This window comes from Pseudonaja textilis, chromosome 2, assembly GCF_049901715.1.
Source record: "Pseudonaja textilis isolate UNSWEBS1 chromosome 2, rPseTex1.2, whole genome shotgun sequence".
NCBI classification, from domain to species: domain Eukaryota; kingdom Metazoa; phylum Chordata; class Lepidosauria; order Squamata; family Elapidae; genus Pseudonaja; species Pseudonaja textilis.
In genome coordinates this window covers 78,593,014-78,614,398 of record NC_141991.1, presented here as the reverse complement: position 1 = coordinate 78,614,398, position 21,385 = coordinate 78,593,014, and the positions used below count along the sequence as shown (strand labels likewise).

Here is a 21,385-nt window from a genome sequence, read left to right as displayed (position 1 = left end):
CAGCCAGAAAATTAGAGAGACAGCAAAGTTATTGATGTCTTCAAAAGTGTAATCCGATCAAAGTAAGCTATTTTTCAAATGCCCAGATCTGAGAACTCCAATTCTATCCAGCCTCCAATTTATCAGGATGAATTTCATGTCTCGGTCATTCGAGTATCCAATCAGTATTCCCTTACCTGCGCAACAGCATATAACTCCAGTAAAAGGGAGGAATATAGTGGGACAAAATCAGGATACCAATAACATCCACATTCAAATCCCAGATCACCTCACCTAACAGATTTATATAAAAGTTAAACAGCATGAGGGTATGAAAGGAACTCCTTTCACAGAAACAAAGTTTTGGAAATGGAGGGATAATAAAAATAATTCTATTATTAAATACTATATAATTAATATATAGTTGCTGGTGTATTTCTAAATGTTATGTTTATTAGCTACTGAAAGCAACAGCATAACATAATCATATTTTGCTGCAGCCACATGAGGATGTGAAGTAGCTGCAGCAGGATAAACTTAATGTGTTTTTCCAAGATGAATCTTCCATTGGGATAGCCAGCAAACCAAAGCTGGGATAACTTCAACTTTCACTGTAACAATCTCACTGAAAAATATATTTTTCAAAATATTTAAGCACATATTTTAAAAATGTAAATCGGTAAAGCAAATAAATACTGCCAACTCTGAATAAGTCAGCCCTTGATGCTACACATAATATAAGAAATGCATACAGTAATAAATGTAATTAATTTCTTTGGAACTTTCACGTGAGTGTTCTTTTTTAAAAAAACTGCATGCTAATTTTAAAAGGCTTACACAAAAATAACTCTGGCATAAACATAATCCCTTTACTTATACCAGTATGTATTTATATTCATCTCCACCCTATGTTATCAGTGCCAAACATGGACATATGCAATAAAGCATGAGTGACGTTAGTCACCAAGGAAATGAAATGTTTGAGGAAAGCTGTGAAGTGGCCAGAAGGGATAAAATCAAAAATGAGATCATAAGATAAAGAACTGGAATAGAACCAATCTTAAATTACATACAAAGACAGCCGGTTAAGTGGTTTGCTCACCTGGAGAGAATATCTTGAGATTCTATACCATACAAGGCATATACAAAAAGAGAAGGCCAAAGAACACAAGGCAGACCCAAAAGAAGATGGCGAGACAACATCAAAGACACACTACAACAGCATCATATAACAATGGTTGAAGCCTCTAGAAATGCAAGAATCCAAATTTTGTATATTTGACACCCAAAGTGGAAAGAATATGTATTTACTACGTTATAAATCAAAATTTTAATATCAAAACACCTAACACTACATGTGGCCCACCAGCATTTTTTTAAAAGTTAACAAATAAACTGCCACTGGCAGCACAAAGACAGACTCACTGCCAGTTCTATCACTACCACAGCTCTACTAGCTGGTGAACAACTGATTCGTGCATCAGGTATTTCTTTCCATGCCTGTGATTATTTTTCATTTACAGTATTAATGTTGCTTTTTTCCCCTTACTAGTTATATAGGCCTCTATTAAAAATACTAATTTTCAAAAAAATAAAAGAAGCAAACCTTCAGGAATTTTATCTCTCTCATTGCAATTTTGTTGACAGATTTTTCTGTTTTTTCATAAAATATCTTAATGGCAACTATATGTCCTGTTTCCTTGTGTTTACACTTCATTACCGTTCCGTAACTTCCCTCTCCCACTTTTCCAAGGATCTCATACATCTCCATACTCAAGTCTGAAATCTCTGGAAGAAAAAAAAAATTTTTTGTTAACCAGTCTTATTTTTGTTTGTTTCTTAAGACATGCTTATAAACATTAGCAGATAAATTATGCCTACACTTACAGATATACTGGCCTGATAGCACACAATCAAAATCAATCATCTTTTAGCTAATAAGCTATATAATGGTTAAAGAGACTGATTTATCCTAGTTCCACAAGACTAAATGGGGGCAACTAGTATCAATACCTTTTGTGTTTTTGAATATTCTCAATTGAGAGGACTACTGCAGGATAAGGCTATCTGCAATTGTTGGTCATGAAATTACATTGCTCCCACCAGTATTAGAAATAATATGATCCCAATTGACTGTTGCTGAGGTCATAACAATGTTATTGAGCCTCTGCTTATCAATTTTTCATAAGTTGACTACTGAAAGAACAGATAGTTAGATAAATTGACTTTAGCTCTGATCCAGAATGACTCTGAGTTGTTAAGACTAAAGATTTGGTGGACCATATCCCATGCAATACAAAGAGTAGCCTGCATTCAAATCAGGCAATTAGTTTATAGTCTACTCTTGACTCTTATTACATTCCATTTCCTAATGCTTTCATTTCAGATCCACTTGCAAACTACATTTATCATGCAAATATATTAGAAATAGCATATTGGCTGGATTTATTCTCTGTTAAAAAGATTCTCTTCTTCCATTAAGATTATTTGAAGAAACTATTATTTATAATAATATTAGAAATATTCATTTCCCAAATGGTTAATTGCAGAAAACATGGAAAATGTGATCTATAAGAAAATTGTCCAAGAGAGGGATCAAGGGCAGAGTTCTTCCCCTGAAGAGGGTTGCATTTCAATTATTATTCATCTCTACCAGAATGGTCAATAGCAAAGAAATGTAATGCAGATTCTGCCAGGACCAGCTCACCTCTCCCTCTATTGAACAATGTTGTCTGCATTCTTTGTGGCTTATCCTTATTTACTTATTTTCTGTACTGGGTACACTCTGCTATGATGGAGTATCTCTGACTTCTCAAGAAGAAAAATGGCAAAAGTTTAATTCCCTGATTTTTGCAGGAAGCATTAAAACCATTTAACAGATGGAAATGAGATGAAGCCCATCAAATGGTGCATTTGATTCTTGTCGGCAGCGGGGTACAGGGAGGTTATTGCATTTTATTTATTTTTGCATTGGGCTTTTATCCTTGTAAGCCTCCAGGAGTTACTGAGAGTGAGTTGGGTGGCCATATAAAATAAATCTTAAATAAATAAATTAGGATCCTCCTGCCCACCATGGGGGATATCAGAGTGGAAATTTCTGATTAACCGCCATTGCAAATGTGTCCTTTGGTGCATTTGGAAGTTGCATAATGCATATCCAACTCAATCCCCCGCACATTTATTTAGGTACTTTTGAGTATATTGAAGGTTTCTCTGGAGCAAGGGATTATTACAAGACTGCAAAATAATCATTTGCTTTTAACCTGCATTTGGATTTTGGTGATTTGTCAGTCTGCAACCTTTTTCCTCACTTCCACCACATCTCCTCCCATGCTAGCGTTTGGAAACGCAACCTGAGCAAGCTTCACCATCCCACCCCACCCAGCCTGCTCTTTTCCGGGCCTCAAGGAACCTCCTTCCCGCGTCACACCAGGATATCCCACAGTTGCCCTCCCTTATCTAGGGCGCTCCTGACCTGTTCCCGGGAAATCCCCATGTTGAGTCTTCCCAGGTCTAGCCAAGCAAACCGGCCCAGTTCCATGGCAACCGCCGCTATGTCAACAGCCAGGCCTGACGTCATCACGTTCCACAAGGTTTCGGGCAAGGCAAGGTCCTGGGTGACGTCAGCTCCCAGGTGGAAGACGGCGTCGCTGTTCCGCCTAAAAAAAAGCCGCGTATCGGCAAAAATTAGATTGAAAGCACCAAACGACGCCAACTGGCCACAGCCCAGAAAAAGCCCATTTCTTTGTCCCCGTGTAACACCTTGTACCATCAGATGCTCGAAAGGGTGAACAGAGGTTTCAGGAGAGGGTGGTTTCGGCTACGCCGTAGTTTCGTTGGTAAAACTATTTTTTAAATTAATAGGTAATATGCTGGATCGAGGGCTTGTTTTTTTAATTCGCTTTATTTTCAGCGCATTTAGGCAATCGGGCTTCATTGCACACAAACAGAACGCTTGCAGTATTTCCGTAGCTATAACTAGGCATTCTGCTAATTGTTGTTTTTTTTCTTATATTCATTCACGTCCGCCCGCGTCTCTCTTCATCTGCATTAGTATAGTTGCTTCTGTGTGGACTATCTGGATCCGCTTCTTAACTATTTGTCATTTTGCAGAAACAAAGTGATCAGAAAGCACAAGAATTTTTCATTACCCACCTGTTTTTAGGGCATCATTGCCTCTGTTACCCAAGCAACCTCGATTTCATCGTAGAACAAAGATGTATTTTTTAAAAAAGCATTGGAAGATTGTGGCAAAAAAAGCACTCCTTTGGTGGCAAGGTGGCTACACATATACATACACACACAGTCATACATTTATAGGTTCCGTTGCTGGTCACATTAGGCGGCAAAAATAATCGTGTAGCATCTTAACCAATTTTTCACGCGATGATACATTAACTCTTAAAGGACTATCCGTGAGACTTGATTATAATTAGATTCTTCATAAGGCTTATACCACACCTCCACAACTTAACCATCAGGGAACTGTGCTTAATATATGGAAACATGAATAATAGACCCGACGTTGAAATCAAAAGTCAGAATGCGCTACAAGTGAAACCTGCAAAACATCGCGCGCGCGCCAACAGCGTCCCTCAGGCTTAAAAAAGCGAGCGAAAGCGACCCCGCGGCCTCTCGAAGAAAGGGTGCTCCCCTTTTCACGCTGGCGCGGTGGTACATTCCTAAGGCGTTCTAGGTCTCCTCCGCAAGCGGGCTGAGTGGTAGAGTCGCGAAGGGTGGCTTCTTTCCCTCCTCCCACCGGCGGAGGGAGACGCCATTGCAGAGTTGTTTGTGAAGCAGCGCGAGGAGCGAGGCAGCTGCGCTAGGAGCGGTGCTGAGGCTTTTGGGGGAGGGGGCGACCGGGAGTCTTCGATCATCGGGGCGAGAAGATCATGTCCACTCCAGCCAGGCGGAGGCTAATGAGGGATTTCAAGAGGTAAATGCTCCCAATGGGTCTCCGGGTCGCTCTTTCCAGGGCTAGAAATCCTCTTTCGTGAAGGGATTGAACCTTCCCCCCACTCCAGCCGGCTCCCCTTTTCTCGGGGAAAGGGATATATCTTCCTTGGGGGTCCCTTGCTGGAACTGAACTACGCATCGCCCTTCCGGGCGGCGACGAGTCCATGGGCCTTGGTAGAGAAAAAGAAACGAAAGAGGAAATCTGAATTTCTCCTGCTCAAAAACTGGGAGGCAAAGTATTTCCCTCCTTTGTAAGAAACTATTTCCACTCTCTTGGGCTTTAGCCGTCCCGCGTTAGGGAAGAAAACAACGAGGATGCTAAAACTAAGGATTATTTGAGAAATGAAATTTAAAAGATCGGATTATTCGATGCATGTGCGTTGTTGTTGTTTTTTAATAATCCTCCCAACCCAAAGAACCTCCCTTTAGAAACGGAAAGCCTCGGGTCTGATGCCTATTTTGTAAATAAAGTGAGCCGGATTAAAATGGACTGACTTGACCACGTAGTACATACAGCTGACTGGGGCGCCTGTAGTGGAGAGAGAGAAAGCCAAGTGCCAGGTTTTCTTTTTAACTATTTCTTGGAAATGGTGGCCAGAAGCCTTGCTTTAAAAAGCTGCTGATTTGCTGCCAAGTACTGAGCTACCTGGGGAAACGAAAGCATGTTTCTTTTCTTTTTTTCTAAACCCCAGACAGAAAGATTAGAAGCGTTGCATGAAAGCCGCAAACTTGATTTAAAAAACATCCATTAGGTACTGGTTGATGGGCCATAGATTGTGTGAAATATGTCTTTAGCTTCAAGTGTTTATTTGGTATGCTTTCTGTCCACTGATTACAAAGCATTTTGCCAATACTGCACAATTGATTAAAAATAAAAATAAAATAAAAGCAAGCTTTGCTGAATCTTGGGTGAAGAAACCCTGGAGTGGAAAGTAGGATCCTCTTCTTTCTTTACTGTGTTGGGAATCTTTTAATCTCTCTTAAGTATTCGTTTCTGTATATCTGGAATTTACTTCACTTTGTTCTTTAATACATATACAAAGAGAATAGTGCATGGCTTCTATTTCAGACGGGAAATCTGGGAAAGGTTGGCTAAAGAATTCTATAATTGAAAGGAAGAAATGGGAAATGTGGATGGAAGAAAAATAGTATATGAGCCTGTGATTTGCTTTTTCCTCTGAATCATTTTGAAGATACTTTTTTGATAAAATACTTGTGAAAAAGCCAGTTGTGCTGAAGCAAATACAATAAACAGTCCAGGTACTGTATAATAACTAGCACAAGGAAGCTATTTAATTTTCTTTATGGAAGGGGGAGCTTGTACTTCCGTGTTTGCTTAGGTTGCTTCCTTGTCTTCTTTGCCTCTTGGCTTTTAGTGACATCTGGAGGCATCTCAGCTTGTTATTGCTAGTTGGCAGAAATATGGCCATTCCTCTTTCTCAAGCAAGCTGTTAAAAAAACCATCCAAAATGTCTTTCCTGGCATAGCTAATAAACTTCACCAATAAAACCTAAAATCCTAATTAAATAACAGCTCATAAACTGAACATTTGGATAATGTGTATATCACTTTATTAATATTACAGCTGCTCCCATTCAGTGTTAACTAGAACATCAGCACAGCTATAGGATGTCCAACATTTGGTTAGACTGAAATTGGTGTAGGAGGAAATGGCAAAAGAAAAGTGATTTTTATATGTCTAGATGTTTCAGAATGGATGCTATAACTGACAATCACATCTTTGCATATATGTAGAGCAGTTCTACCCCGTATTTGGTTAGGGGTTAAATTGCACTTCAGGCATTAGATAACTATTTGGATTTAGCACTGTGTGGAAAGAAACAATATGAAATATGCTTCATTTGTGGTATCTAGCAAAGATAAATAAGAAAGCCCCACTAAATATTAAATGAGAAACATATCTCAAAATGGAATTCATTTATTCCACAGTGCCTTCTATGATAGATAGGTTGGTATAATGGCCCTGAAGGTGATTTCTTCCCAGAAAGCTTCCATACTAGCCTCAGAATGCTGTTATTAATGGGAGAAAGTTTATGAATTTCAACCCGAGGTAGCAAATAGCATTTATGTATTTTGCAACCTTCAGCTGACAGCTTTCACATATGAAATCCCCATTTAGAATACAAAATTTAAAGAGTGAAAGGCTTTTCACAGCATGGTATTAATGAAACTTTAATAACCAAAGTTATATCTGAAATGCACATGGCAATTAATAACTTGGTGTGACATTAGTGTGCAAACTTGCTATCTTGTAGCAGAGGGTCACATTTTTTTGCTATCCAGCCAAGGCTTTGGGTAGCCTGTGTTGTTGACATTAAATGGACTGAATGAGCATGCCTAAAAATCAGAGCTGTATAAAGTTCAGAGTAGTTTTAAAGGCCAAATAAGTATACATTAGCAGGATCATGTTATTGATTTCCTTATGCTTATTATCACTGTTTTGCAATTACTTTCTTTCCAAGAAACAAAAGTATATGACTACAGTTTTATTTTAGATACAGCTGTGTAGAAAACCTGTATAAAAATTGTGAACTCTTAAATGTAAATAAATGAGAACAATGAAATCTAATTTATGCCTCAATAAAGACATTTGCATATTACAGTAACAGGATTGTTTGTCAAGGATAAGGAAAGTTTCATAACAGTAAAATTATAGAGGACATGTTTGTCACATGGTAGAACTTTGTGCTGTTTAATTTTCCTGTAAAGGATGACCTGTTGATAATTCAGTTTGAGTGATTGAATAATGTAAAAAATTAAGATACTTCATGGATATGATCGACAAAATATATAGGTGTTTTGGAGAGATGGAATACCTCATAGAGGTGATTGAATAGAATGGGACAGCACATCAAAATCAGGCTGTTCCACCCACCAAAATAAAATGGTTTGATTATTGTTTGGATACAAACAAAAGACTTAGAGATTTCCAATCTGTTCTAATTTATTGGTGCTTCAGATAGATAAACTTAATGTCCCCTCCTTGGAGAGATACAATCAATACCTAATATGTGAAGATAACTATAAGTACATAGTCCTGACTTAATTCATTCATTGGCCATTTGAAAATATGACAGTGCTGAACAAAGGGACTTAAAACCTGCACCCAAAGTTAAGGCTGTTGTAGCATTCGTGCACTCATGTAATGAAAATTTGGGCACTTGGCAGTCCACCCATCCTTGCAACTGACTGCAGGGGCTCTGCAACTCCCCATCTGCCTGTCTCTTCCCCTCATCCCAGCTGCCCACTGACCCATCTGCACCTGTACAGATGCTGCAGCCTTGACCACCTGATCTGCTTCCCACTCCATCATGTCCAGGAAGCCTAAACAAGTTACAAGGCCAACAGTGCATGTAAATTGCTTCAGTTACCTTTAATTTTTCTGCACCTGCTGACAGGCATATGCAATTGATGTGAGATGTGGTCTTCCTGTAAAGGCCACCCAAATCATTCTGCAAGCAGGTGCCATTCCCACAATCATTCAGAAAGCTATAAAGAGCTCCTTTAAATCATTTTTTTTTTAAATTGTTTTCAAATGTTCAGTAATATAAAGGAAGCCTGTGTCCCATGTTGGCTGGGCACGCCAGTGAGCAGCTGCAGAAAAATGCAAAGGTAAGTGGAGCAATTTACATGTACAACTGAAATTGCAGTTAATGCAAGTGGTTGAGGCCTCCCAGGTCTGGTGAGATGTGGAGAGAAGGCCTGGACTTCCTGGCCCTGTGGCAGTTTTCTGTGCACTGGTGAGCCTTGTAGCCTGCACTAGACCTTCTAGGGCCTCCCACCACTGTGCTCCACTTAATGATCTGCATGATCATTTAACAACCACAAATGAGACAGCCAGAATTGTTTTGTTTGAGTGAAATAGTCACATGATGTCTTGCTTAATGAGCGCTTCTCTCAACAACTGAAGATTCCAGGCTCAATTTTGGTTTAGAGAAAGAACTACCTGTAATGCCAATTCTCTCCAAGAACTGGATTCATCTTTTCTATAAAATTCTGTTTATAGTAAGGATATTCTGACCCAATATCTTTTAAATTGGAGAGAATCTTTCTATATTTTATATTTTTTCTTAACAGGTCAGTAGTTTTTTTTGAGAGTTAAGTAATAAAGTATTAGAATAATAATATGATTCTGATTTCTTTCAAACTGCATAATTGGCATTTACATAGTAAGATTTTATATTTTTATTATATTTTGTTTATTGGAAGATTACAAGAAGATCCACCTGTTGGGGTCAGTGGTGCACCATCTGAAAACAATATCATGCAATGGAATGCAGTAATTTTTGGGTAAGTAAAGAATTCAGTTTTAAAGAAAATATATGTTAGGTAATTCTCTGTGAACATGATATAAATACTAAATAATTAGAGTATCCAACATGTATTGATAAAAGTTTTTCCAAATTTTCCAAATAAAAAAAATGTTCTTAATAATTTTAAGTATAAATGTGACATCATAGCAAGGCTATGCCTGTCTCATAATGTTGAACATTTGTAAGCAAATCCCATTTGGTGCTTATTTTATCTCAAATTATAAATGCAAGTAGGACTCAGGGAAAATAGATGACCTGGGATACTAGAAAATTACATCTTCAATTATATATTCTGTATATTTATGGAATCCCCAGTTACAGCAGATTAGTTATAAATGTGAGTTTTATTTTTGCCATTTATAGTGTAGGTATAAATAAGTACAAGAGTTAATCACTATAGATCTTGTTTCTCTTTTCAGGCCTGAAGGTACTCCCTTTGAAGATGGTATGTTTCTTTAAACTTCATCTTTTTGGGTTTTAGTTTCATCAGCCTATATAGTATTTCCTGCATTTGATACCTGAAGATCCTGAAAAATAATATGCAAGAAACAGTAACTGACAGCCTAACTATATAAGCAATCATTTGCTTTTCAGTGACAAAAATATGATTCAGAAAGTATCTATGGCAAATGTATTTAATTGGAAATTAAATATTGATCTATTTGCCATATGCAACAAAACTAAATATATTTTAATAAAAATAATTCTGCAGGAAATATTTGTAGATTTAAGAACCATAATATGGATTTTTTTTGTCCCTTATATCTTGTTTTTGTCATCCGAATGTGAGCGAGCAGGAGATCTCTGCAGGTGGGCAGGATAAATAAGCTGGTAAATAAATGAGTAAAACTCAAAATCTGCAGTAAGTTAGATTTTTAGTATTACTCAAATCTGTGGTTCACATGGGATTATTTATAATTAATTGCACTAGCTCTGCAAACTTGATAATTCTAAAAATGAATTCACACACATCAGAATCTTAAAAATAAGCATTGTTTTCCTATATTCAGAAAAAAAACTATCTTTAACATGGACAAATTCCTATACACTACTAAAGCTACCCTTTGGTTCTCACCTGTGAGAGGCATTCTTTTCAGACCTTACCAAACCTTAGGTCATTTAATTCAACTGGATTTTGAGAAAATTGACTCAGTCAATTACATATCAAAACATTTAGATAATAACATATCAAAACATTAGACCATTTGTATTCTAATTGTTTAATGCAGGGGTATCAAACTCAAGGCCTGGATCCGACCCACGGGGAGCTTAGATCTGGCCCATGGGACTGCCCTGGAAAAAGTGAAGGACTGGTTCATGGTGCCTCTTCCAGCAAAAAGAGGGCTCTATTTTCTATTATAAAAGCTCCATTTTCACTGGCAGAGGGTTGCAGGAAGACATTGCAGCTGAAAACAGAGCTTGGGAGCCAGTTTTTGCTGGCAGAATGCTCAAGCCTCAACAAGAGTGATGTCAAGCTGGCCTCACCCCCTGGTCACACCCCTCTCTCAAGGTCAAACAACACTGATGTGGCTCTCAATGAAATCAAGTTTGACACCCTGGTTTAGTGTATTCAGTAAGCAGCTGGGTTTATCTTTCATACAGATTTCCAGTTTTGTCAGTAATACCCTAGGTTTTGTTGGTAATACAGTGTCTTAATTAATATTTGAACACTTGGAAATGCAAATATCTCAGTATATTAGATTACCTTGATACAAACAACAACAGTAAAATATGAGACTATTATGGCAGTGACAGACATACAATATAGCCACCCACTTCTCACTTTTAAATGTTAGGTCTTGAAGAAGCATTTTTAAAGTTGTGCAATGCTTCAGACTTCGTTCTGAAAAACTGCTACTGACTCATTAACGCAGATGCATCTGTTTCCAGGATCATTCCTGCTTTAAAGACTCACCAACAGATGCTATACTTGCATTCTGCAATTCTTTTCAATTGAAGCCAAAATGTTGCACAGCTTTTACAGCTTTAATAGTTAGAAATATGCTTGTTTATAACTCAAAACATGTTGAAGGATAGGTATATGTGAGAGACTTATAATTGATAATGCATTTTAACTAATAAATGTAGGCAATAACATTTCAGTTTAATGGTTGAAACTGATTTATGTTAATCTGTATATTAGAAGATGGGAATGGATGCATTATAAGTCTGATAAATCCACACACGTTATTGGATCAGATTTATTTGGCATTGACTTCTATTGTAGTTGAAAAGAGCAGAATAATATTGTGAATCTTCCCTTCCTGGAAACCATTCTTTTTCAGCTCCCTCAAAAAGATAAATTCACAAGCCAAGTTGCCTGGGGTTTCCATATGCAGCTGTTATTAAAAAAAAAAAAAAAAAGTGGAAGAGTTCAACACTCTTGCCGATAACACGCTTCCTGTTCTGGCATAGCATATAGATCCTGTTACCTTTTTATAGCAACTGTATTGAATATAGTAACACCTTCTAAAACTGTCCACAGACTTATCAGTTTTCTTTGAATGATTATTTTTGGATTACAAGTAAAACTCCAAAATTCAAATTGGAATTTTGAAATTGTTCAAATTGTTGTGAAATAAACTCCAATTTAATTAAATTAATATATTTTTGAGGCTTAAAACAACAGTAATAAAATAGTTCTGGAAAATAGTTCTAGAACTCTGGAATTTATCCCTGTGGATATACCGGGGATTGCATTCCAGAAACATAGTCAATACATTGTGAAATCCCTTTGTCTCAAAAGAATGGAAGAAATGATGAATCCGTACTATGTTTTACACTGAGGAAGAATTCACATCAAAAGTATTTTATTCATTCTATATAAAAGTTGATTTATTTCGATGCATCTATTCAATATATATTAAGCCCTCCCTCCTGCCAATAAACTGTGTTGAAAAGAATACCATGTGAGTGGCTTCTAGTAAGGATTCATGGTAAACTTGTCTGTAAAGAAGCAGGGATAGTATTGTGGTAGAGATTTACAGCCAGATGGTGAATTCTGGTCAGCAAAGTCCAGAAAAAGGAGAGATTATGAGATCACCCTCTTGCACTGCAGGAACTGAGAATTTTACGGTCGATTTATAAGAACAGCTGAGAGTTAAGGGATTTCAACTAAGCTCACAGCTCTAGTGTAGCCTATATGGACATAAGGTTTGCCAAACCTCACTCCTTAATCACTTTTGGAAATTGCTTAACTATTAGAAAATTTAGACTGACAAGTTTATATTATAACACCAGATGGTTTCCTTCAATTCTTAGCAAAAGAAATTTTAAATAAAAATTTAAAGACAAAAAAAAAATCACTTTTTGGAATAAGCAACAAAAGAGGGATTAAAATCATGATTTTGAAAAGCTACAAATGGACTAAGGGTCCAGCTACTATAAGTTTGAAATAGGATTTTGAAATTATAAGAATTAGTCCTAAAGGAAAATGCTGTTGTTTTGAATTATTTTAAAAAATCAAGTTTGTTAGAAATTAAAGGAATATAAAGTTGGTTTATTTGATCAAAGTCAAAAGAGATATTCTGATAACCCTTCAAGGACTTTTAATGACTACGACTGCACAGTTTTAAGGATTTGTTTTAAAGTGATATAGGAAGAAGAGATAATTTGTTGTGTCTTAAGAGAAGTTGATAAGTTACCAGAATTGTTTATACTTGTTGGGATGAAGGGAGAAACCAATTTTTTTCTTTACCATATTCTTTTTTTCTCTACTGTATTTCCCAGTTTTCTTTTATTTCTTATATAGTCAAACCTTTTTTAGTTTTTATCTTTTTAATTGTAATGTTTAATAAAATTATTATTTAAATATAAAAGGAAAGAGTACTGTATGTATAATGGAATGCATGGATGATCTTGGGGAACAAGGAAAGAAATTCTGCCAGGAAAACAATCAGACAATTGAGACAGCTTAAGTATCAGAGAAAGAAACTTAGGAAGGATGAGCCCAATTGATTAGGCTGCTAAATGCGGCAGCAGGAAGTTTGTAACCTTAGACTTGGCAAGATTCTGTTAATGTAAAAGTAGAATTATTTCATCTAGTTGTATTTCTTGTCTGTTTACCTGAGACCTATGAAATTCAGGTGTGGGTTATTTATATCTCTTTATGTTCTGTGTTTGCATGTATGAGAAGGAGGGAGCAAAGCACAGAAGATCTTGAATTTTTGAATGCAAAGCAGGATTTTTTAGTTCAGGGAATGGCATAATATCAGTGGTGGTATTCGACCGGTTCTGCCCAGTTCTGGAGAGCCAATAGCGGCGATGAGCAGTGGAGACCGAGCCGGTTCTCTTCGCTGCTCTGTGTTTGGCCCACCCGCCTGCCCGGGCTCCCATACTCACTTTTATGGCCAGAATTCAAAGCGCAGCTGCTTTGCACGGTGCAGAATAGTGGCGTGCGGCACCAGCGTCATGCAGGCTTGCAGGAGGCAAGTTAGAACGCCTCTGCACCTGCATGTTTGCAAAGTGTGGCCACCAAGCCACGTCCACCAAACCGGTGGCAACTTTAGTTGAATATCACCACTGCATAATATTTAAGAAGTTCTAACATTTAGTTTAGCAGAAGAATGAATAACTATTACAAATGCAGTGTTACCTTTTGGGGGGGGGGGTCTGAACTGGTTAGTCATATCAGTCATACATGATCTTGCATTCTATTTTTTGTTTGGTTTCTTCAGTTGTAATATCCTAGTGATCTGCAGTGTTTCCCTTAAAAATGTTGATAGTTAACTTTGGTTTTAGATCTTGCCCATAGTCTTTTAGATGGATTGCTAGAGGAAGTTCATGTTATTTCTATTTGCATTTCAGTGTTTTATTAATATTTGAAATAAAAATAAATGTTTAATCTTAACTCATTTTTACCATGGTAGGCCATGTTTTTGCAAAAATGAAAAATTAGGTTAGTTTTCAATTGTCTACTTTTTAAAAAGAAATTGCATGTGTATGAATGTATGTATGTATGTATTTGTTTATTTTCTAAGCCTCACCACACTTCTTTATTGCTTACTTTTTTCACACAGGAACTTTTAAACTAATAATAGAATTTTCAGAAGAATACCCAAATAAACCACCAACGGTTAGGTTTTTATCGAAGATGTTTCATCCCAATGGTAAGTTTTATTTGAAGATGCTATAATAAAACCTTCAATGTAATCATAAATTCAGCAGTGTTCTATTTTTGTATGTTGAAGATAGGCTTGTGGCAACTGGTTAGCCCAGAAATTCTTCGCAATTTGACAGTGATAATTTATAAAATAAATACAATATTAACCATTCAGATCAAAATAATCATGAAGTTAAGATAATAAATGCTTGACTCTTTTAGAGATTATTAATTCTTCAGATACATTCTTGTTTCAAAGTCACTGTAGGGAGTTAACTGGAAGCAGTAATTCAGTCATTTGCCAAAATACAAAGGACCTGCATATAAAAAGACTTAACATTATTTATATTTTTCCTTTATTGCCTTAGCTAAGCCTCTTTAAAAGGTACTTTACAATGTATTAATTCAAAAGTGATGAGTAATAAATTACTAATACGCTGCTGTGAAATTTAATATAAGAAGTTTTGATATAAAAATGTTTTAAAATAAGCAGATAAGAAGATGCAGAAAAAAACTAAAACTTCAGACTGTTTAAAGAAGTATGTTTCCATTGGGAGAAAAATTAAAACTTCTCGTTTTGTATGGAACCATAAAAGAATTAGTTTTCTGTCATAAGGAGATACATTAGACTACAGTAAATACCACCTCCCATGCTGTTACTATAAATAAAAATAAACCTTAATTTACATTAAATCACAACCTTCGATTTAATTTTTAAAATCCATGGATCTTGAATCTCATGTATTACATTACTAATCATTGCAGAAATCCAAAATTTGGAAAATAAACTTTATATGGGACCATATCTTTATAAAATATAGGCTTTTTTTCCTGTGTAAATAATAATTAAGTTACAGTCTCTAAATATAATGGATGGTTTATGTGAGATATACTTAAAGCTAATCCTGTTTATGAAAAAAATAGATGTCTCTTTTTAGAAATACACATTTTCAGATGTTTGCTTGGCAATAAATCTATGAACTTCTTTGCATTGGATTGTTAAATTAAATTTATACTACAATATTAAACCTTGGGAGAATATATTATTGACTTGCCTTAATAAGATCTCAAAATAATTTAAACTTTCTGCATGGCGTTTGAAACACTTAGTTCCTCTGGAAAAGGTGAAATCAGGGAATGACTCTTTGAGATTGCATTCTTCATTTTTCCCATCAACTTCAAAAGCCATGATTGCCTATTATTTTCTCCTAGTTAGCAAAAAGAAAGCCAGTTTGCAAACCTAGCTGTAACACTAAAAAAAAAATGGACTTTTAAAATTACCTTTAAGAAGAATCAGAAAGTCTACATCACCTTTTTTAGATGATCATTGAATCCAAATTATTTATTCTGTGTTTGTAGTAAATTGGAAATTAATGATTTGAAACAAATTACATAATGCTAATATCTTCTATTTTAGTGTATGCAGATGGAAGCATATGTTTAGATATCCTTCAAAATCGTTGGAGTCCAACATACGATGTCTCATCTATTTTAACTTCAATTCAGGTAATTAAAAAAAGAAAATGAACACTTTCTTCAGACCTTATATAGAAGTGCTAGCTGTTTAATCTTCAGGTGTAAGTTATATTATTTGACTAAGCTAGTTGGTGTTGATTAATTTAACACTATACAAAGTATAACACCAGTCTAACTATAATTTCTGTCCAGTGTTGCATTGTTTTATATTTATTTTGTCTTTATCCTTTGAATGCCAATTAATACAGTTTTTCATGTTTTTGGCTTCCTCTGCCTTCAGTCACTGCTTGATGAACCCAATCCTAATAGTCCTGCCAACAGTCAGGCTGCACAACTTTATCAAGAGAACAAACGTGAATATGAAAAACGAGTTTCAGCGATTGTTGAACAAAGTTGGAATGATTCATAAGAAATGACTTTCATTAACAGACACCCCATAATCATCATGTACAATTTAACTTGCGATAGGAAATGCTACCAGAACTCAAGTGCCACGTTTGACTTGCGTACAGATGCATTTGCAAATGCTCTTCAGTTTCAAAACTTTAAAAGCTTGTGTACTTTGATTAATGTACTTTTTATTGCATGTTATGACCTAAGTTATTGCTACATAAATTTGTAATATATCCTGTTTGTATTTTTTTCAAAGTGTATAATGTTGGTGTGAAGTTTTCATGACAGAATATACATATTTTGTAAATCTGTACTTTTTTCAAAATATTGAATGCCTTATTTTTGAATTCTTTAGATTTTTAAACTGGACATATCACTTAACAGAGTTTTATATATAAAATATTTCATGTAAAGCTGAAATACATAACCTCAGTGCAAGACATTTTTGTCACTATTCTATTTTTGACACAGATTCTAAAGTTGATTAATTTTTCTATGCTTTTTTAAGGACCATGCTGCATAGCCATTTTTCACTAGTCCTGTATGGCAGACTAATATAAGAGACCTTACATCTGACTTGGATATTGCACCCAGGTTGCTGTCCAAAGTAAACATTTTTGCCAAAGCTTGCCCATTGCAAGCTTGTAAAGTACAAAAAGCTCCGAACATGGAGAAACAAATTACTGCCCACTAGGGACTTAGCACTAAAATGCTGGAGCAGTATATTTAGTAGCAATGAATTATGGACATTGTAGTCCCAAAACTTTGTCTTCCTGGATTTTTAAATAATTGTGTACCCCTGCCTTGGCTGTACAAGTCTTCTGTTATGAGTTTTTGTTCTGTTGCTATTCTTCTACCCTTACTTGGTCATTCTACACTTGCTTTTAACCAAAAGGCTGAGAAACTATCCTTGGTATAATTCTGTGAATGTGATCACTGAAGAAAATCTGTGTGGAATTGCAGTGCTCTTGAAGGCCTTTTGAATATGATTGCTTGACAAATCAGTTTTTCCCATTTTAAAGCAGGAAACATGGAAAGCCACAATAGTATCCCTTAAATAACCATTTTGCAGTTGAAATGCAAAACATACACAGCACTTATCCCAAATCCAGACCCACAAACATTAATCCCTTGGCCACAGAAAAATTGCCCACTCCTACTTTAAACATAGACAAGATTTAAGGTGGAAGCCTATTCCTTTCTGTTAGATCATTACAGCTATTTGTTCAAAGAGCTAATTCATTTTCCTTGACTGCTATGCACATGTGATTCTTTGTTGTGGTTAAGGTCATATTACATTTATATAAATAGTAGTCATGTACTGATATCAGACTACATGTTACTATAACAACCTTAACAGGCATAGTAGGTCATTTAAGGCTTGTGTTTGCTAAATGAAAGAGAAACACCAACTGAATATGCTTACTGAATGAATTGCAAAGATGGATCCAAATCTTTTTAATAGTTTGCTAAATTGTCAGAGTTGGCATTAATTTCATATCTGTAAAAAGTCAAGTAAAACATTCTACAAATCTAGGAGTTAATGACCCCTCAGATATAAATAAAATATACTAGAAGCATCTATACACAGTGAGATCTCCATAAGGAATTATGTTGCATCAAAATTAATGTTGATAAGTTGTGTATGAGCAATGGATTTTTTAAACTTGCTGGGGTGTGAAAAGTACTTACAGGTTTCTGGCTTCTTTTAAGAGATTAATTGCAGCAATTATCTTCAGCCTTTCTCTACCATCAAAGTTTTCATGGTAAAATTACTCCCAAGTGACTGGTCTCTTCAGATATAGATATAATGCTATGTTGGGCATAATTTGAAATGGAGAAAGGTACAAGGCCTCACAACATATTTCCAAAAGCAACAGGATAGATTTTTTCCCCCTTCACTATTCTGCATCAAATCTGTTACGAGAATTTGCAGTAGAAATCCTGAAAACTTTGCTCCAAACTCTGACTAAATAGATAAGAAGATACATTCTAATATAAAACAGCTGTTGTGCTTTTCTGGAATCTTGCTGGTACATTTTCCACTCAGGAAATTAGATTTTTATCCTGCCTTTTCTATATATAACTCAAGGCAGTGAACATACCTAATAGCTCTGCCTTCTGTTATCCCCACAACAGCTCTGTGAGGTGGGTTGGGCTGAAAGTGATTGGCCAAGCATTCATACCTAAGGGAGACCTAGGATTTACAGTCTCTTGGCTTCACATCAGCACCTTAACTTCTGGACCAGACTGCCTCAACTGAGAATGAGAATGCAGTCTCACTGATAATATGAGATGTATATGCAATGTACAGTATAATTAGCTATTCCTAAATGTAAGATGTTGAGAACTATAGGCCTCTAATGATAGCAGGCCCAATACAGCCATACTACATTTTCAGAAAAAGGTTTTGTCTGTCCCATCCTTTCTAAATATACAACATGTAGTGGATTGCATAGATTGCAGTTGTGCACCAATACCACTTCTAGTGATGCCAATAAGCTGCCATCACTATTTATCTTCAATAGAAGCAGTGGCTACCCAAACCACTTCAGGTCAGGTTCATCAAACATACTGGCAGTACTTTCAACCCAGAAAAAAAGGGCATTCATTTCAAAGGCCTTGAGCTTAGATGGCTAGATAAGGAGAACAAGTACATTCATGAAATATCTATCAACTGTCAGCTGTCATGGTTAAGGAAAATGCCCCTTGCTAGCAGCCAACAAGGGGAGGGGAGCATATGCCTGCTTGTAGGCTTCCCAGAAGTATCTGGCTGACCTACTGAAAACAAATTTCGGGACTAATCGACCTTGGGTCTAATCCAACAAAGCTTTTATGTTCCTATGAAATCATATTCAATTCACTCCATCTCCCAACTCCAGCTAAATGTTGATTAATAAGCAGAGCGGTCCTACCATATGAACAATTTTGTGGTTGGAATCTCTAAGGAGTCCAGAGGGCTACACCAAAGGAGAGAAACTTATTTCCCTTTCCTAGGCCTTTTTAAACAAATGTTTAGCTGTTTTCCTCACAATAGTTGCAATAGAAAGACTGGGATGGGTAACTTTTGGGGGAGCTTCATGAATCCTAATCCTAATTCTCCCTTTTTTCAACCCTTCAAACTTAAGCCAAGTCTTAAGCCAGTAGTTGCTATAACTTTTGCATACTTCCCAGCCGTTTTGTAGTAGAAGGCTTACTATTAAGTGTAAAGTAGATTTTAAAAAGAAAATCCTCAATCTTTTTCCAAAGGCTAAGAGAAAAATCTTGGTCATTTTTGCATCAACATTCCAACTGCAGCTTTCACACACTAAAAGCATGTGGTGTTCAATTCCCAGGTGTCAAAACGTTGCCTATTCCTGAACTGTGTGAACAGCAGGTATAGAGTAACCCCACACATAAATAATTTTGATGTATAGTAGAGATATGCCAGAGCTCCAAAATCATGATAAATGCTGGAGAAGATGCATCCAAAACTGAATTTCTCCCACCCCACAATGGTAGAGCTGCTTAAGTGGAAAACTTTCTATGATATCTTAGTTTTAGTTATCCTAAATAATTACTATATATCCAGAAAGCAGGGGGGGCGGGGGGTGGGAGAAAGCTGAACATTAGTTTGGGAACCTATCTTAAAATTGCAACATCAGACTCCTTTTGCCTTATATCCAGTATTTTTCTTAAAATTCAGATTAGGGCAATACTTTATATTCATTGAATCAATTTAAAGTCAAAGCATACTGCTCTTTTACAAAATCAAGTCAGCTTAATACTACTACTATTTTTTGGAATGTTCTAATGGTCAACAAGAGATATCTTTGAAGTCCAAGAGTTCAGAGTAGAGTTATATATAATTAAAACTTCATGGAGAAGTCAAGAAACTTTCATATGGATGGTTAAAGATGTAACACCCTTAATTTTGAAATAGGTCATATAAGAGGTACAATCTTTAAATATAGCTGAACTCTATTAACACGCTGAAAAGACCACATCATTTTTCTGTTAGCAACCATTTATTTAGTTCATTTAGGTTTTGTAACCTACTTCAATCCACAGATTTGGGGCAGTACATAACATAGTAAACTATAGAAGAAACAACCAAAAGACAGAAATACAATTACAATTTTAATTACAATTACAAAAAAGCCACCAGAAATATTCAATCCTTATTAAACACATGGTTGAATAATATTTAATGGTTTAAGAAATATGAAAAAGGATGGGAACACTAAAAATTCTTTAGGCAAGGACTTTCAAAGTACAGAAGCCACAACCAAAAGGCCTACCATCCAGTTGAGGTAACTTTTTGCAAATGATGCCAATATGAAAATGTTTTACCATTTCCTTCTTTCAGTTTTGTTTTTCAGCCTATAGAACTGAAATATTTCAATGTGTCATCTAAGAACCAAGTCCAATCCTACTTAACTTTCAAGCTGAAACAAGATCAGTGAGACACTGTCAGATACAAGGCATATATACACTGCTCAAAAAAATAAAGGGAACACAAAAATAAGACATCCTAGATCTGAATGATTGAAATATTCTTATTAAATACTTTGTTCATTACATAGTTGAATGTGCTGACAACAAAATCAACAAAATTTATCAATGGAAATCAAATTTAGCAACCCATGGAGGTATGGATTTGGAGTTACACTCAAAGTTAAAGTGGAAAAACACACTACAGGCTGATCCAACTTTGATGTAATGTCCTTAAAACAAGTCAGAATGAGGCTCAGTAGTGTATGTGGCCTCCACATGCCTCTATGACCACCCTACAACGTCTGGGCATGCTCCTGATGAGGTGGCAGATGGTCTCCTGAGGGATCTCCTCCCACACCTGGACTAAAGCATCCCCCAACTCCTGGACAGTCTGTGGTGCAACGTGGATGGAACGAGACATGATGTCCCAGATGTGCTCAATTGGATTCAGGTCTGAGGAACAGGCGGGCCAGTCCATAGCATCAATGCCTTTGTCTTGCAGGAACTGCTGACACACTCCAGCCATATGAGGTCTTGCATTGTCATGCATTAGGAGGAACCCAGGGCCAACCGCACCAGCATATGGTCTCACAAGGGTTCTGAGGATCTCATCTCGATACCTAATGGCAGTCAGGCTACCTCTGGCAAGCACACGGAGGGCTGTGCGGCC

General features: G+C 36.3%; 2 protein-coding genes across 3 annotated transcripts in view; one reads left to right on the top strand and one right to left on the bottom strand.

Annotated features, from left to right (window-relative positions):
- The window catches only part of CDKL3 (cyclin dependent kinase like 3), a 38,867-nt gene extending 35,274 nt beyond the window's left edge, over positions 1 to 3,593 (bottom strand). For both annotated transcript variants that reach the window (XR_015741723.1, XM_026696483.2), the window contains exons 1-2: positions 3,455 to 3,593; positions 1,586 to 1,767 (exon numbers count right to left, since the gene is read on the bottom strand). Coding sequence is in view for 1 of the 2 variants with exons in the window: in XM_026696483.2 (XP_026552268.1) it covers positions 1,586 to 1,750 (165 nt within the window). In the remaining variant the exon portion in view is untranslated. The remainder of the gene's footprint in view (positions 1 to 1,585; positions 1,768 to 3,454) is intronic.
- Positions 3,594 to 4,684: 1,091 nt separating this feature from the next.
- On the top strand, positions 4,685 to 17,844 carry UBE2B (ubiquitin conjugating enzyme E2 B). The gene is made up of 6 exons (XM_026696485.2): positions 4,685 to 4,915; positions 9,166 to 9,246; positions 9,689 to 9,714; positions 14,288 to 14,377; positions 15,788 to 15,876; positions 16,127 to 17,844. Exons 1-6 carry the CDS (start codon positions 4,872 to 4,874, stop codon positions 16,253 to 16,255), a joined length of 459 nt encoding a protein of 152 aa, XP_026552270.1. The 5' UTR covers positions 4,685 to 4,871; the 3' UTR covers positions 16,256 to 17,844.
- Positions 17,845 to 21,385: the final 3,541 nt, after the last annotated feature.

Bases quoted from the DNA above. Each gene is read 5' to 3' on its own strand.
- UBE2B (XM_026696485.2), top strand. From the start codon at position 4,872: ATGTCCACTCCAGCCAGGCGGAGGCTAATGAGGGATTTCAAGAG. The intron at 4,916-9,165 runs GTAAATGCTCCC...GTTTATTGGAAG, and splicing joins CTAATGAGGGATTTCAAGAG to ATTACAAGAAGATCCACCTG. The intron at 9,715-14,287 runs GTATGTTTCTTT...TTTTTCACACAG, and splicing joins AGGTACTCCCTTTGAAGATG to GAACTTTTAAACTAATAATA.